General features: G+C 38.6%; 1 protein-coding gene across 2 annotated transcripts; it reads right to left on the minus strand.

Moving 5' to 3' along the window:
* Positions 1–1,666: 1,666 nt before the first annotated feature.
* On the minus strand, positions 1,667–18,579 carry cnpy1 (canopy FGF signaling regulator 1). Of its 2 annotated transcripts, XM_067604807.1 has the most exons (7): positions 18,398–18,579; positions 17,470–17,537; positions 17,078–17,180; positions 15,807–15,922; positions 5,303–5,515; positions 2,571–2,667; positions 1,667–1,862 (listed from the first exon to the last, which is right to left on the minus strand). In XM_067604807.1, the coding sequence occupies exons 3-7, from the start codon at positions 17,169–17,171 to the stop codon at positions 1,822–1,824; spliced, it is 561 nt and encodes a 186-aa protein (XP_067460908.1). In that variant the 5' UTR covers positions 17,172–17,180; positions 17,470–17,537; positions 18,398–18,579; the 3' UTR covers positions 1,667–1,821. The 2 variants fall into 2 exon arrangements, with proteins under 2 accessions (XP_067460908.1, XP_067460907.1); XM_067604806.1 differs by lacking the exon at positions 17,470–17,537 and having other exon boundaries at positions 18,398–18,578.
* Positions 18,580–18,715: the final 136 nt, after the last annotated feature.

Consider the following 18,715-nt stretch of genomic DNA (forward strand, 5'->3'; position numbering starts at 1 on the left):
TGAAAAAAATCTGAACATTGAGTGAATTTGCAGCAGCTGACATGATCACAAAATTCTTCAAAGGACTGATTTATGTTACAAGCTGCCAAAGTTGTGGAAAATCAAACAAGAAGCAGCAGCAGCAGCAGGGGGTGCCCCCGTAGCTTAGAGGTTAAGATGCCACGCATGAACCGCTACATCCCCAAGTCCAGCCAGAAACCTACCAATCTTCCTCATTTCCTGTCCTCTCTCTGCTATCTGTAATAAAGGCATAAAAATATCCTCAAACAGCAGCAGCAGGAAGTAGATGCCACTATACACTGTATGGTGGGTATGCATGACATCATCGCACATGGAAGTCTCTTTGGTCACGCCCACAGGTATTCACAGAAAGAAAAAAAACAAAAAAAACATGGAGGGCAACACTAACAAGGTAGCATAAAGAGCTGTTGTGTGATTGAACGTTGAAACTTCTTCAGACTGCTGAGGACCAGAGAGCATCAGCCAGAAATCACTGAGACATTTGCCATTTTGTATCAGGTACGTTCCATTTTTGGGTAAAAATCATAGCTTATGTTCTTTTTTCCACCACTCCATCTTGACTGCTGTTCTGTTGTTCTCTGTATGACAGATTTTCATTCTGCTTTAAAATAAGACCAGGTGTCTGGTCTCTCGTATGCTTTAAGGCTTTGTATAGTCGGCTTCATAAAGGTTGAAATTAAGTACATTTACATTAAAGAAAGAAATATTTCTGGCCAAATCTGAATATCTACCGACTCTTACAGATTATTGCTGATTGTGATGGAGTTTTTAAAGATAATAGTTTGTTTTCTTCTCATGTTTCCATCAGTTTTGACTTTTCAAAATCAGCCAAGTGGATGAACTTTTTCCATTTCTGCTCAGTTTTTTTTGCACAAAACTCAGCACTGAGCAAGAGAGGAGAGAAGTGTCTGCGACTAAGCGTCCTGATGACGTGCATCCTTTAGCATATCAATACAGAGCGTTCTGGCCAATCATCAAGCAGCTGCTACCGTATCCGGTCCAATCAGACAATGGATTCTTCTACACCTGCTTAGTTTGTATGAGAAGACATTCTGCTGCACAGCACAGCACTGAAGACAAACACATGTGCTCAGGTCATTTTTGTTTGTTCTATATTTTCACCTGCAGGTATTTGATCGTATTTACAAAGTGGCAAAAAAAATCTTGCAAGTTCAAAAAATCACACTTTACCTCGCTAATAGCTATATCATTATATTCCTAAAAACTGCAACAATGCAAAAACAAAGTTGTATAATTATGTCGTAAAATTAGGTCTGCAACTAATAATTAATTTAATTATCTATTGGTTATTTTTTCAGTTAATTAATCGTGTAGTCAATAAAATGTTCGTCTTCATTTCCCAGAGTGCAAGAATATATCTTCAAATGTCTTGTTGTGTTCTATCAACAGTCCAAAACACAAAGCTGTTTAGTTTACATGATATCAAACTGAGAAAAACTGGAAGCAGCAAATGTTTCCCTCAACTCAAAAATGTACTTTCACACCAAATAAAAGTACTGTGCAAACAACCACTGCTGCTATATTCATGACAGTTTGTACGTTTGATTCTGTTCAGTCAGACAATAGAGAAATACTCACTACTAAGAGCCAGCAGCTGAATCCACAAAAACAAATGTGCAAAATGTCTTTTCTCAATATTTATCATTTATTTATTTAAAAAGATTTGCAATTATTTGTCAAAAACAGATTTTTTTTTTTTTTAAAAGGCCTCGTTTTTCTACTCATAACAACAACAACAACGTTGGTCCCACCTTTTTACACTGAAAATATCAAACAACACTATAACTCCTGGTTTGTGTGAGTGGCGTCTTTACAGTAGTCTGAAATAAAAAGCAGAAAGAAAAAAAACAATATGAGTAAAAGTGTTGAGGTTTATAAGTTGCCTATGTTAATAAATAGGTAGATAAATGAAAAATAGAGGTTTTAATTCAGATGACACTTTTTGGCACAATGTTGGAAGGATACTCTGTTTTATAGTGGACACAATGTTGATTCATTATACAGATAAGAAGAATTTAGTTTGCCGTTTGGTTTTAGGGAGTTCATCGTGATCATTTGTGCAATTGAGGCATTTAAACATTGGAAACATTTATTCTAGAGCACTTCTTCAGTTTGTATACTATTAATACCTCAATAAGATTACATTTACCATTGAAATTTTATAAAGACAATGGTTTATTGTACTGATGCACTGTCAGGGATTCTCACTAAATGTTATTACATAAGGCTCTAGAAGTCAAAGCCAACATCCAAAACCACCTCTAATGATTACACACTGTAGGAAATAGAAATGAATGAAACAACTTATTCCTTTTACAACACAGCATGAGGTCATTAGTGTTTTACAATATTACTGAACATGCTTGGATCCATGTATTCAGTGAATCTAATCTAAATGCCTCTAGTGGAAGTTCAGGCTGATATAGATATCCTGTGTTGAGGGGAGGGTGAAAATGGCTGTAGAGAGAATATGAAAGAAACGGCTGCATCATATCTGTGGTAGAGAATGTGTGAAGAAGCTGTGGTACCTGAGACTCTGTTGCATAACTCTTGGTGCACATGCTCTGTGTCCTGGCTGAACAGAGAGATGATATCATCCTCCAGCTCCTCCACGATGGATTCACACTGAGAGAAAAAACACAAATGGAGAAGAAATACTTGGCCTGGAGGAAACCGAGCTGAGGCAAGCTCGGCCATGCATACACAACACACACACTGTGTTCATCACGTCTTTTCGCACAATGGTGGGTGCGCTGTTTTCAGGGCGGTGGCCATTTTTTCCCCCACTGTTTGCCAAACTATTCAGCCATTTTGACAACTCTGCTCACTGCTACACCACAGCGGGTTGGATAATATTACCTTTAACCTGTGACTCTCATTCTATTTGCATTGAATGTATTTTAGCCAGTAGTCATGGGGAGAATTTTGGAAATATTTTCTCAAGAAGGACTTGTTAAGAAAGCACTGATCTCACGAGCAACGTGTAAAAGCCTACATGCCTGTGATGTGAATTTTCAGCGTAAAAGTTCAATTTATTAAATGCAGACCGTTAATAATTATTTGAAACTTGCATGGATTTTGAAATGTTTTCCTGATCTAGGCATGGAGCTGCAGCATCCCACTAACCCTAAATATAGTATATATATGTATGTATATATATATATATATATATATATATATATATATATACACACACACGTGCTTTGCCTCAATTTACACATCAGCTTCAGTGTGCACAATTCTTAATTCAAACAGACAAAGTCACGATTTTGACCTTTTTTTTTAGATACAAAACACCAAATCACATGTTCAGTGCTCAATATACAGTCGACTCATATTAGCACAAGTTCAGATGATTATTACCATACATACAGCTCACTGACAGAATGTAACTTGATTTTACCATCATTATTAGCATTGCAACATAACTGCTAATTACCTCATCACTATTGTGATACACTGACTTCCTTTATTTACTGTCAAAAGGTTGTAATGCACCAAGCTTCTTTAATAAAAACAAACGTTGTGGAAACGGAACAGATAAAGTAAAGCGACACACAGTCATTATTTTACCTTGTATGAATGGAGAGTTTCTATGCATCATTTTGTGTGAAACGTTTTGCACATTGAAACTCTGTTGTGTGATAAGGAGCAATAAGCATATGTATAAGCATATCTATAAGCATATGTATAAGCATATGTATAAGGAGTGATTTTGTAACACGAAAACATGCTAAAGCCACAAAACAACTGGGATTCTGTTCTAATTCACTTTTACTTTGTAAAAGTATCTCATTGAAATCTGTTCTGAAGAGATAATCGCCGTATTGTACAACTCTATACATTGTTAGCAATAAGTCAGATGAGTATCTATTATCTATATGTTATTATCTAGAATGGATGTCACATCAAATGTAGTAAGTCCAGAATTAATATGAGACAGCAGTAGACTCTGATACTCTGGTGTTCAAATCATCCGCAATGTTTGTATGAAACTGCATTGAAGTATGTAGAAATCTGAATGTGACAATATTCAATTTTTTTATTATCTGAAAACAATCCAGGAATATTATATCGATTTTTTTTCCCATTCATAAAAAACAATGCAAATGATTTAGTCACATGACACAACATGGTATAATCTGGCAAAGTAACGCCAGCATTAGTGTTTTATGAATCAGTGATTCATAAAACAGATCGCAGCACACAAACTTATGCAAAGTTATGAGTTGCTGTTAAATATCTTGACCTTCTACCTGTTGACTGACGCTGTCAAAACTAGCTTGCTAATATATGGAGCAGTTAGGACTGAAGAGCAGCAGAGGCAGAGCTGTAGCTTACACTGAGGACAATGAGGTCATGTCCGCGTTATTTTGTCGGGGCATTTAGGGGTTTCACAAACTTTTCATTCTACAATTAAAAACCTCCTAATGGCAGGTATTTTACAGGCTGATGCCAGCATGTTTAGCCTCAATATACATACATTTGAGTACTCTGAGGCCAACAAAATATAATTAATAAACACCTGGGTATCGGTGCTTATTGGAAGGACGTGAATTCATGACCTCAGTATTTCTTAAATTCTGGCTAATGGCTAAGGTAATATGGAAAATGTACAACACATGCGATCTGACAATCAAAATGCTGTTTGATAATGATGTATATTAGTCTTATTTTAAATGACACATTTCACAAAATTACCTCAAATTACAAAATGCTGTGCTGATAATGATGAACCAAGGAAACGAGATTGTTTAGGTTGTATAATGAGATATTTTCCACTCACTCTAAACTGCATGAATACTATAAATAGTGAAACACATATATAGTATGTCTCCATGTAATCTGATATACAGTTCATTAAATAAAGTCATAGCAACATTTAAAAAAGATAGTCGGCTTTAATACAGTGTTTGGCTCCCAACAACTGTTAAGTTTGGAAGTTGTGTTACAGCTTGTAATGCTATTACTATCACTACTTCCTGGTTGCAGAGTTGATTGCATTACCATTGGACTGGCTACAGATGTTTCCTAGCAACTGATTTACACATTTCTGTTCCTTTCTAGCAAAGGTTTAAGGTTTAGTAGATCTAAGATTTTAGTATTAACTAAGAACATAGCAAAGACATACAGTACTTAGTTGTGGATTAATCTGGTGCAACTCATGCCCCTAAATGAATCTATGCTTTCATGTTACAGCTCTATCACAAATACAGAATCTTCTACAGTGTAATTATGGATAATACACTTTTGCACTCACTGCGAATTTCAAGGCATTGGAAGCGTCAGGTCCATCAAACTGGAAGTTTTTAAAGTCAGGGAAGTCCCCGGTGGCCCCGCTGCTTCTGGGAGCAAACCTCATGTACTGTTTCTGCTGGGTGTCGGGGTCCACGTGGAGGGCGTAGTCGCTCATGCTGCTGCACACGCCATCCAGGAGCTCACTGAGGTGAGTCTCTGAGCGAGCCAGCGGTACCTGGCCACACAACCGAGAGAGAAGAGAAAAAGATGGAGACCAGACGTCGAACTTGTTTGGTGGCGTGAGTGTACCGATGTCCTGGGCTTCAGTCTGGCCTGATTCCTTTGTCATATGTCATTCTCCTTATTTTTACAATGTTTCCTATACTATAAAACAAAAACAGGCAAATGAAAGTTGGGTACGCCTAAAAAGGAAAAATAGGTTGTAAAAATATTAAAAATAAGAGAAACATAACAGAAACAGATAGCTAATGAGGAGGGAAAAAAATCTGTCTAATATTAAAAGCCCTCCTCAGAGTGTGGGTTGCCCTGGTGTCAGCTGTGTTACACCACAGGGCTCTATGTGGGTCAACAGGGTGACCTCTTGTTTCCGCTTTGTTTTCTCCATCCTCACTAACAAACCTCACCCTCCAACTCTGACTTTTAACCTGTGTGAATACCCTCCCCACCTCTCCGTCCAAACTCCACCATCCTCTTCCTGTCCCCCCTTTGAGGACCAAACAGTGAAGCAGCCATGTCTAGACGGGTCAAGACAGGTGCAGCGCGCTGCTCCCACCACTCCCGGAAGGAGAGCGGGTGACAGGGGTGACACCCGGGGGGTGAAGGGGCGAGGATGGGGCGGTGAAAAGGGCGAAAGGGGGGAGGGCTCTTTACACCTCTGACTGGGCTGGTAAAAAACAAAAATTGAGGGTTTGGTTTCCTGAGGAGGGTGGTGGTCAGAGGAGGAGGAGATGGGAGAAGCAGGAGGCCTCAACAGAAGCCAAGTGCAGGGTAAACAGCTCGTCTTCTCAGCCCCCACACTTCTTCCTCTGCTGCTTTTTTGGCCCATTCACCCCCCGCCCCCCCTCCATCCACCAATGATCAAAGGAGGAAATCTTCCTTGTCCTCTGTGGTCAAAAGGTGGTGGGGTGAGGGTGGGGGGAGGGTTAGGGGTGTACAGCACAGAGAGGAAGAGGGGAGGGTTGGAGGGCATCTTGCAGATGAACTGGATTTTGTAACATTGTAGATATATTCCCTGACCCCTTTTGTCTCTTTTCAGAATTGGCTGTGTTCCCTTCCGGGCCAGGCCTACTGATTACATTATACACACACACACACACACACACACACACGCATTTTTAGATGTCACAAAGTGACAAAGGGCCTCTGCGCCATCTGTTGTCCAGCAAATCCTTCCTTCACGTTCTCCATTTTTCTGCCTCTGACTCTGCTCAACAAATAGCTTCTTCATAGTAAAAAATAAATCTAACCAATCACTAATCCCTCTGTCTTTAAGGTCGACCCCACCTCTTTCACTTCTGATTCATTCAGGAGAAGATCCCTTGAGCTTGACAACATTGTTGTGCTGAGAAGGAAGGAAGGAAGGAAGTTGGCCGGTCAACAGAATGTGTTACAGCAAGGGGCCAAAGGTTGAAGGCCGAGCACGGAGGGATGTAGGTCAAGCCGGCCAATGACGATGAGGTTCACCTATCAATCATAATCTGGTTGTGATGACTCTGACACCAGCGGTGGCATATCATCCGCTGAATGAGTGAAATTAGTGATTATGTTTAGTCTAGCATAATTATAGGACAGACATTTTGAGCTGCAACTAACAATTACTCTCATTATCCACTGAGGTGCAATTCATTAACTAAAATATTTGGTTGAAAAAAATACAGAAAATTGTGCAAATGCCCAAGTTGATCTATTTAAATATCTTGTTTTGTCTGTTGTTTGACCAACAGTCCAAAACTCAAAGACAGATGAGTTTCCTATTATTAACTAGAATTGTTAAGATTGTTGGCGATTCATTTTCTGTCACTTGAATGATCTTCTACAAACATTAATAATTAGTTTGACAAAATAGTTTTAACTCAATGCCTACTTACTAGCTTTTACTGGAGCTTTCAACCACATCTTACAGTCAGCCGGAGTTTGCTCATTTGTCTTTAGTTAGTGGCCAACAATAAGTTTGAAGTATTTTCTAAATTCATATTATTATCAAAGCACTATTTCTAAGGTAATGAATGAACTTCCAAATTCAATGAGGTCATATTTCATATTGTGATATTCTACCCAAAAGTGGTTTTATATATATATATATATATATATATATATATATTGTATAGAAGCTATTTGGTTAATAATAATATTCTGTCATGTTCTGGAAGTCCAGGGTAGATGCTTTGTTCAGCAGCCCCTTTGAATCCTGATTATGTTTATTAGGGGACAGAGCTCTAAGGCACTGGAAAAAAGGTCAAGCTGCCAGATTTGAAAGACTACATAACATAGCATCTTTAAGGTAGCTTGGTTGGGATAAAAGCTTTAAATTTGTAAAAGCTTTTAAATTTGCAATATCCTCGTGGGACCTTTTTTGGACTTAAAAATTGACTAAGTGCTTGTTTAGATAACAATCATGACTGAGAACCTCTTGTGAATGTGACAGGTTTTCTTTTCATTGTTGACTGAGTCTCCCATGTCTTTTAGTAATGTCTTTAAAAAAAATACTGTATTACAAATTAAAGTCCTCCATTCAAAATTTGACAGAAGTAGAAATATAGAAGTACTATCAGTAAAATGTACTATATATATCAAGTATCAAAAATAAAATGTATACTGAAATGGAAAAATGACCCCTTTCAGTGGCTGTGTCATTTATCATTGTATATTATATGATTATTATTGATGCATTAGCATGTAAGTCACATTTAACTCATTTATATAGTGTTGGGCATTTTTAAAAATCTGTAACAGTGCATTATTTTTAAACCACTTCATCATATTTTACAACTAGTACTATAGCTGTCAGATAAATGTAGGAAAATATGTCTTCCTTTTGCTTAATATACATATTATTATTGTCTGAAATTATATGACTATTATAAAATCATAACTGTGGAACATCACAGTACTCAAAGTTGTGTTTTCTCATCATATATGAATTGGATGAAATTGACGAATAGTTGATATTTCAACTCAAAACTAAATCCTCAGTTCCATCCGAACACCATTAAAAACCTCCTCTCTCCCTGCCCGACAATAAAACCACGTCGGTTCACTGCAGCCCGTGGGCTTGCGTCTCAGTCATTATCATGCCATGCTACAAAATGGTTTGGAATTAAACCCCTTCCTTGCCAGTCGGAGCCGTGTGAAAGGGAGCTGTCAGTCACAGCGTTGTTTGAAGAATGGGGTGGGGGGGGAGGCGGTGGTATTGGGGGGGGTGCGACTGGTTGGGCCAGAGAATAGGCTTCTCAGGGATGCTATCCTCCATTCAATTCCCATTGGACAGGGAGCCATTATTGCACTGCTGTGGACAGGGGCCTTTCAATTTCATTGTCCTGCTGATATGGGCCAATAAAGACCCATAAATTAATAATAATAATCATAATATTGACATCAAAACAGCAGAGTGGAAGGAGAAGCTGAAATGTCATTTTGACCATTATACCATTTAAAGCATGGATTAGTGAATGAGGATGCTCGTGCAAAAGGTTTGATTATATAATATCACTTCATGATGACAAGAGAGAAATATTGGAGGGATTGTAATTAGCCGGCAATTCTGACTGTAAATGATATTCACCCTTAGAAAACCATTAAATTATAGCCTAGAGCTGATTAATGTTTGCAATTTGGAAGAGGATGGGGAACAGGTGAGGCCTGGCACAGTACTTAAAAGCAACAGAGAAACACTTTGGGAAATATGTTTAGTTGCTTTTTCCCCCCGATCAGTCAGATGAGAAGACTGATATCAACTCAAAGGCAGGATATGGTTAGCCTAGCCTAGCATAAAGACAGAAAGCAGGGGAAAACTGCTTGCCTGGCCTTGTCCAAAGTGAAAAAAATAATGGTAGTTTTAGGTGGGAGTTACATACTGGTGGGAAGCCAGTGAGGGATTGTGCTCTTGTTGCGGGGGGGGGGCGGGGGGGGGGGGGGGGATATCGAGGATTAGTCTGATCCTCTGTACACCCTACAAACTTCAACAATACACCTACCAACACCCTTAAAGCTCTCTCTTTAATACATTGTAACTCATTTGTTTAATATACACAGTTTGAGTTTTTAGAGTTATGTCCAGGAACTATTTCTTAATGAACAACAGTAAGATTTCCAGGTTTGGTAATACAGCTGAATGCAGACATCAGAACACATTAACCAGTGAACAGACAAACTTTTTGTTTTAGTCATTATTGAATTTATGTTAATTAGCCACAGCTGATTAAATCTGCCATGCCGTTTCTTGTTTTAACCAGCAACAGCAACATTTGGATAAAAATAAGAAGTCTGCTCCCTACAGTATGTTTTTCGTTACCCTTTCCTTACACAAAAAAGAGTGAAGAGAGATAAAAGGTTTGATAAGAGATTCCTTAGCAGCAGAGCTAAACGTATCCAGGTATTCTGCCAACTGAGGAACAATAGTCAGCTTTACATTTCTGTCTGTGTAAAGATTGAACATACAAGATGTTAATTAGTGAGCTTTAGAGTTGTTAGTGTTGGTGGGTGTATTTTTAAACTTTGGATGGAGCCAGGCTAGCACTTTTCACCTGCTTTCAGCCATAATGCTAAGCTAGGCTAACCACATCCTGACTATAGACAATACTTAACAGACATGAAATTGATATTCATTTCTCACCTCACTGTCAGAAAGAAAGCAAATATGTGTATTTCTAAGAATGTTGAATTGTTCCAAGGAAAACCTTTCTGGATTAGGAAAAAAAAAAATCAGTAAAATGTCACCTCACTCAGTCACATTTGTGGGCCATGATATTATGTGTCACTGTGTCAGCATGCCATTGTGCATCCTCTCATTCTCAATGCATGACTTCCCACCGGTCACTATGAGATCAGCTCACTGCTCCAACTAAGTTCAATGTCTTTGGAGGCCTTAAATGTGTCATTGTTGGGGCAGGCAGGTTTAACTTTTGTGCCACAGAGCAGCCCCATGCCCCCAGGAAGTCCTACTGTGAGGAGGCCAAAGAGCAGAGACTTAAAACCTGCAAATCCTCCTCGCTGATGGCATCTAAGCTGTGACATCCCTCCCTCTCCGATTCACACTAGGTCAAAAGCTGCTGAAAAGAAGGGAGCTGGGAGGGCATGGGATCAAGGTTTGGCTTCTTCTGTGGCTCAGTAACATTTGATTGACCGAACAATGCAACAGGTGGAGGTTAGTGTCAGCTAAGGGCAGAGGAGGAGCTCAGCTATCCTGGCCTGCTGACTGGGATGATAACAAACCTACTACTCTTCTTCAAATCCATTTAAGACTTTATGTGTGTAAAACTTTATTGACCAACATGAAGAAATTCAAATTATGTAAAAAATCACAGAGGAAGGTTTAAGTTGACAGGGTGCACCAGTATGAGAAATTATAGTATTTATTAAAGTAGGGGGCTGCATATAGGCAACAGGAGCCAATTTAAGCATTTATACACTAACCTTTCAGACAAACAGCAAAGTGATTCTACATTGTAATAAATACTGGCACTTGTTGGAACAGGTCTTTACCCACAGGTCAGTAGAAGTACTACACACAAGTAACTCCTGAGCACTCCACTAATTGTACACATGCAGTAAAGTTTACTCATCCTGAGGAGTCCCTCTATGTTCATGTCTAAAGAAATCTACAAGAGGAAATACAAATTAAAAGCATGTTTCTATCCACATGCACTCCATTGCTGAAGAAGAGGGCGCAACAAGTTTTTTTGGGGTTTTTTTTTTTGCACTAATCTGCACTTAATTTATCTATCACTAATACCTTAAAGTATGCTTGTGTGTTCCCTTTAGAGGTGGTCAAGGTAGAACTCTGTGACAGATGTCATCAGGGTTATTTCAGCTTGGGCTTGAAACTTAACATTTTCTAACAGGAAGTCTAAATTACAAAGAGGATGTGAGGAGTTTGGAAGACATGAGCAGTAGTCATTCGGGCAGGGTCTACTATGTGTGTGTGCAACCCTGTAATGTATAATGACAATAAAAACAAACCTTGAAAACATGCTATTGAGTTGCATTATGGGAAACGTAGGATCCAGTGTTTTTGGAGCATGACACATACTAGGGATTAAAAGTGGGAATATCTCTCTGTTGCCTCAGTTTTTAATGTTTTTTTTAACTGTCCCTCATTAATTAACACTAAATACTAAATCACTGGAGTAGTGCTGAGGACATTTAACTCACTTACTTATAAAATGGAATTTAAAATATTTATACTAAGTGATATTTTGCTTCTTCTTGTATGATTGTTGGGGCTCAGAGCAAATTGAATATTCCAGAATAAAATGTTATGCTGTTGAAATGCTTGAAACATTTTGTACATTGAATATATTACAGCTGCTGCAAATATGTGGATGTGATGTCAAAATGTCTTTGTGTGGTCAAAGGGAAAAGGATATGACGTGGATTTGACCTATAAAGCAGTTTCAAAACTTCATTTTTAACATGATATCATTACATAAGTATGAACATAGCTAGCACACACAAGCATCTCTATCCTCTGCCTGCATCAGTTTACTGCAAACCCACTCTCACTCACACACACACACACACACACACACACACAGCTTGAGGGTAAACTAAATGAAATCTAAGCAGGACTCACAGGGGGGCACAAGAAGAGTAATTAGCATTCATATCTAAATTAATCCACCTTTAGACAACTGCTTAATGAGAAGCTATAATGACACAGATAGCAGCATTAATAGCACCATGAAGGACACTTACATTTAGCATCTGAGTGACATCAATGCAGTATCCATCATGGGGCCTAACAATAGCTCTTCTAACCCCTTTAAAATATAAGGGCTGCTGTTGAAATATGTCATATCATTCTGTCACACAGAGATAAAGAGACCATCTGTATGCAGGGTGGAGTCCACCCACTCACCACAAAGTGACATAATGACCTAAATAATTGTATTTACTACCATATTGACCTCTGCAAGTAATCATAAAAGAGAAGTCTCTTGGCTTTCCATATGTATCTGTGAACACTCATTTTAATGCTGATGTCCACAATAACCTGCCTATAAATGGACTGTGCTTGTATAACACCTTTCTAGTCTTCCAACCACTCAAAGTGCTTTTTACACTACGAATCACATTCACCCATTCACACACATTCATACGCTGTGTGGGTACAGGGGCTACCATGCAAGGTCCCAACCTGCCCATCAGAGGAAATCTAATCATTCACACACTGATGGTTCACCCATCAGAAGCAATATGGGGTTAAGTATCTTGCCCAAGGACACATCGACATGTGGACTGGAGGAGCCGGGAATCGAACCGCCAATCTTCCGATTAGTGGACGAGCCGCTCTAGAGCTCCTCCCGCCGGTAAAAGAAACACATCTTTTCCTCCAGAGTGGGTAAATCTGAAGCCAGCCAAAGTTAAGAGGACTACTTTCTATCCACTCTAACTCCTCTTGGTAACTCGTTTTAAATGTCAATATATACATGCAGCCAATCACACAGCAGAGGTGTTGTCATTAAATTGGATTTTTGTTATTTATGTTAATGTTTTTTTCAAATAACTTTGTGATCAAAAAATATAGATTTGATCACCATCTCGAAGAAGAACGCAGGAGTTACTCTTCTTTTTTAACAGAGAGTAGTTCTGTGTATTTTTTGTTTGTTCTGTTGTCTGAATACAAAAATAAAAATAAGCCTTAATACGGTCTGTATTAAAACACAGTATAGGTGAGTGGCTGTGATCAACAGTTTAGTTGTTTGCAGACTAAAGGAGGAAGAAGAGATTTAGCAGTTTTTCCTCTCATTCAGCTGTTTAAGTCTCGATCTTGGAAATAATTTTCGCATGCAAATGGATTTTATGAAATCTGTCCAAGTGTGGATATGTGTCTTCATAATTAAGAGACAAAAACAATGTTTCAAAAGTGTGTCGGATGGATCACCAAGTAACCACATATACAATAACCCTTTCATTTAAGGAGGAAAGTATTCTGGAGGTGAGTTGAGGTGTCTTGTCAACAATTTTACAGATACTACATGAATAGAGACATACTTAATAACATCAAAAGGCTTAAAATAAAGATATTGTTTTTAGCCCTTTCTCCCTCTTTTCTTACTTGCACACACCAATCAGTGCAGCTATCAATGACAGTCTAAAAAGGGATTAGCCCAGGAAATCAATAGCAGAGCTGGACACCTCATGATAGCCTGGTCCCAGGGCAATAGAGGATGTCCAGGCTCCAGTGGGATGTGACCTCATTAGACCAGGAACAATAACCTGGATCCATAGTCTCACCATGTTCACACAGCATCACTCTCTCTCTCTCTCTCTCTCTCTCTCTCTCTCTCTCTCACACACACACACACACACACACACACACAGCAACACTAGAAATCAATTCTACTCTGAGGAGAAAAGGACTGCAGTGACTCCTCCACATCACTGATCACAGCCTCTCTGTGAAGTGTGACCGCCCCGGCCCGCTGCCTCTGTCTCCAGGTTATAGAAAACCTGCCCCATTCTGGTAGCCAGGAGGCTGCCTCTCCCCTGGCACCACCTTGTGTTACATTGGCGTTTTTGGTTTCTCTCTATTGTTTGTTTATTTTAGTTAGCCTGGCAGTATGTGGTTGTGATTTTATTTTCAATGAGAAACCACGATGTATGAAAGAAAACGGAGACGAAAGCTGTGATTCATGGTGCTCAAATCATACTTTTGACAGAAACCCAGTGACATGAAGCAAAGATGACAGTGCAGTAACATTCTTTCCTTTAGAAGAATTCTGCAGTGCTTTAGTACTGCATGCTAATAGGTTGAGGGACTTGTGAAAGACAGAGTTAAAAAAAAGGTGGAGCTATACTGAATTTAGTCCCTAGTAAGGGTTAAGCTGCTGAAACACTGGATCCTATGTGTCTCAACCAGGAGGCTACTGGTTCATCTCATTGGCATCTTTCATTAATCCCTCCATGACTGTGGCACTGTGCAGAGGATAAATGGGGACACACTAATAATATGGAGGAGGGTAAATATAGTGTAACGTATAGTATGTAAAGACTTTTTTCTATAGGCAAAAGTCTAGAGTTTCAAACTCCACACATCAAGTTTGTAACACAGACCTTTGTGGTCTGATGACATCATCAGGGTTATTTTCTCAGACTTGATAAAGCTCCTTCAGAGCTTCAGAGAAGATGGATGAGTAGTACCAGTTATGACTAATTGATTTTGATATGTAAAATTGGTGGAGTGGCCCTTTAAATAATGTTCTGAAATGTAGTTTGGTTATCCAACAGATACTCTATAATGAACCATGCAGTTCTAGACAAATAACGCACAAATATACTCTTTAAATAAAAAATGTGTGCATTCATTAAACTTGGAATAATCATGACTTTGTTACTGCAACAAGTGGCTGCGTGATAATAATCCAGTGTGATGAAGGTATAGTGTCTGGCTATCTCTGATTATCTCTGTTATCTCTCATTCAGCTTTTCTTTCATCTGTGTTTCTGGTAAAATGATGCGTGTTCCTATATTCTAGAAAAAAATCAGCTTCCACTACGTCACTTTCCTTTTAAAGTTGAAAAACATTGTCATTTTAATACATTTAAAGGACAATTCATTTTTAAGCATACAAAGAACTACAGCTTTACTCATGTCATCGTAATTCAGCTTCTTCCAAATTTTTAATTTACAATTTACAAACACTCTTCTAGGGTCAATTTTCCAACTATTAAACTGTAATCTCTGCTATCTGCAAAGGTCTAGTGCTTATGGGGAATGGCATTAGTTTAAGGATGCTAAAACAACAATATTAGATCTTTTTTTTTTTAACTACTGCCCTTGTTGAAAGATATGGAGTGAACAAAACGACATACTGAGAGGCTGGACTTTTAGTTATTCCAGTGTTAGTACAAAAGTCAGTGGGATTCTTTTTTAGGTTTTCCTACTTCTGAAACAGAACCAGAAGTTCCAGTTTCACTTCAGCTCTCTATAATATTACATAATCCACATAAAATGAATGGAAAGGTTTGAAATGTTGAGTTGCATATTTTAAAACAATAAGATTAATAAAAGAAGCAGTGCCCAGTGACTGTGGAGAATTATGACTTTTGATATTTGCACCACTTCTTGATTTGTGCATCTTTTATTGGATTTAGAGTGCGTTTTCTCCATGTTTGTTTTGTCCTTAGTGGCCCCCTGTAGTGTGGTCCTGCTGACATACCAGTGGGGCAGGACTTCAATTATCTATCAACCCATAACTAAACAGTGATCAACATGTATTTGAACAACTACATATTAAAAAGAGCTGTTGGTGAGTGTATATTTACCCACACATCAGTGTACTGTACCTTCTTGTCTTGCATGGTTCCATCAGGGTTGAGTCTAAAGCTGCCGATGTTGATGGTTTTCTTTGGGTCCACCTGACTGATTGAGTAGTTCAATTCATCCACAATCGCCTTGCATGCTGGGAAATACAGGTAAACCTCAGTGACGGCAGCAAGACAAGATGTAGCTCACTGTCGTTAATCTACTGTACTACACTCTCTGCGTTAAAAGCTATTCAAAACCTCAATGTGGGTAAGTCGATAACAGTGTCCCTGTTATATAACTATACTGACTGACAGTATCAGACGTGTCACAGATGTCTGATGAACTCTGCAACACTCTGTTCCATGAGACAGAGATTTACTTCATTAGAAGAAAAAAATGATGGTGAACGGCAAAAGTTATACTGTTGCATTAGAGCTTGTTAATGCTTACTGTTGCACATACATGCAGATTTCATATACAATGATAAGATATTACAGTTTTGAATACTAAAAAATGAGCAGGTTTACAACCTGTGCAATCATCTTTTTATTGTCTAGCGTTCTTCTTTGTCACAAATGGTCGTATATTTGTGGTACTTTTGTCTGCATGTCAGTGGGTTGGAGGAGGGTTTTTTTTAATTTATTTTTATTTTATTGTTGGAATGAAGTTAGCAGTTGAGAGGGAGAACATCTTAGGACACAGCACACTAATATGATGATGTAAAACTTTTTTTTATTGCTGTTTTCATGTATGGTCTCTGTTGTTTTACTTTGTGAAATGTTGTAATGTTTCTATGTATTGTTCTGCACCTCCAACCACTTAATTTCCTTCTTGATAAAATGATAATAAAATGAAATTTGAATAGGAACGGTCATTCTGACCATGTGTTCCTGGACCTGCTGAATTCTATTACAATGCTACTATGTTCCCAGGTTGCAGAAACAAAGAGTAAAATAACAGGTCCTGAATACACAGGTTGAAAACATGCCATGTACATTGTTGCTTTAAAGATGTTAAAGTCAATAAATAAAAAAACAAAAACAAAAAACCCCACACATCACCCCAACCTTACTTTCCAACACTTCCTCACAGCAAACCTGTATTTGCCTCCTTGATATATGCTAAATTATAATAGGCAGGACTGTCCATTAGTTACTCCCCAGCAGCTGTGTGTGTGAAACCTGATCATATTAAAGAAATGTTGTTGTTGAGTAGAGTGTCTCTTAGAACCATGTTGCAAACATATTCTGACAACCTGCAGTATTCCCTGTGTTTCCACCACACCTCAGTCTGGGCTCTGGTGACTTACCAGAACAGTACAGCACCTTGTCCTTCTTTCCCTGGCAGCTGCTGATGAAGACAGATAGCACCATCACAGTCATCTGAATAATCCATGAGGCCATATTGATAACCTAACGAGAGAGAGAGAGAGAGAGAGAGAGAGAGAGAGAGAGAGAGAGAGAGAGAGAGAGAGAGAGAGAGCATAGTGTATTGTTGCAGAGCAGTCAAACAGGTAGAGTGACATGAAGCATAAGGAGACACATGGAGTGGGATGACGTGCACTAGTGCTCCACAACTGGTTTTGTGTCGTTATCAAAACTGGAGTTTGCCCATTAAGTTATAAACCATTATAAGGTAACAAGGTATTGAGTAAGATATTTGAAAGAGTGCAATAACCCCAGAGAAAAAAACAAGCCCAACCTTTGTGAGGATGTGTACAGGCTATCTAAAATGAAAGGATACACTCCTCTGTGGACAGTACTGCTGGACTGTAAAAAAAAAAAGGGCAGCTAAGTGTAAATATTCAACATTAAAAGTAACTTTCCACAGACTTTTACAGTTTTTAATTAGATACAATAAGTCAATTAACATAATTAACAACAAATGAGTTTCTGAAGTCTTGTAAAACATGATGAAGTCTGGTAATGTTGAATCAACTGATGGGGTTTTTAAGCTCTAACATACCCAAAAATGTCATAGAGGCTGATAAACACACAAGAATACAAAACTATGAAGAATAAACAGTGAAAACTAGTGGACAATATTCCTTTTTTAAACGGATGAAGTCACTATAAAGAAGAAGAAGAAGTGCATAGCTATCTAGGAGGTTAGGTAGATTGTAATCAAATACTACTGTCTGTATAAAACCAATTGGTCCTGTAAAGAGGGGCTTTAGCATGTTGCATCTGAAGGATGAACCACAATTAAAGCTAGGTGGGAGACCTATACGTTTTCATTTTCTCTATTTTAACTAAATATGACATGAGAAGCTGTAAAATACTGTCAAACACTTATCAAATTGCTGCGTGAAACTTTCCATTCTGATTATTCTACTGACAATGAACGTGTTATCCAGACAGTAAGGTGAGGAAGTGAGAAGGACAGGTGAACCAAAAGAAACAGAAATGACCAACTTTATTCTGAACCGTACTGTTTGATGTGATGAGCGCGAGCCGAATTGTAGCCTGGCTCCAGTCAATTCGCAAAATATATTTCTACATTTTCCTGCTGGTGTAATCGTTGCTAGTACGCAATGTCAAATCAAATTCATATATACTGCAGTGGAGTTTGGCGGTCTGTGTATTGGGGCTATGGGATAGCTTATCGGCGAGCAGGCAGCTTGTCTTACCTGCGAGGAGAGCTAATACACTTAGCTGGCAGCGGCGGAGGCTCGTTCACACTCAAATGACAGCGGCGTTACAACTACAATGATGAGCTGTCATGAGCTACTTTTAATGTACATGCTTCAAATTTCACAAGTTTTATCAGTAACATCAACACTGACAGGTTTCATTCATACGGCAATACAAGTGTATGACTTCCGGTGGTAATTTTCAAACAAAAAGCGTTATTGGCGAACTATTTGGCCTGTTTGAGTAACACACTGACACGAGCGGGAGTAAGATAACTGCCTTAACATAGAAATCCATCCACAGTAAGTAAAAGG

This window comes from Thunnus thynnus, chromosome 12, assembly GCF_963924715.1.
Source record: "Thunnus thynnus chromosome 12, fThuThy2.1, whole genome shotgun sequence".
Classification (NCBI taxonomy): Eukaryota; Metazoa; Chordata; class Actinopteri; order Scombriformes; family Scombridae; genus Thunnus; species Thunnus thynnus.

Excerpts from the sequence above, each read along its gene's own strand:
- cnpy1 (XM_067604807.1), bottom strand. The coding sequence starts at position 17,171 with ATGGCCTCATGGATTATTCAGATGACTGTGATGGTGCTATCTGTCTTC. Across the intron at positions 15,923-17,077 it reads CAAGGTGCTGTACTGTTCTG|CATGCAAGGCGATTGTGGAT; the intron begins GTAAGTCACCAG and ends TGTATTTCCCAG. Across the intron at positions 1,863-2,570 it reads GTTATGCAACAGAGTCTCAG|ACTACTGTAAAGACGCCACT; the intron begins GTACCACAGCTT and ends TTTTTATTTCAG.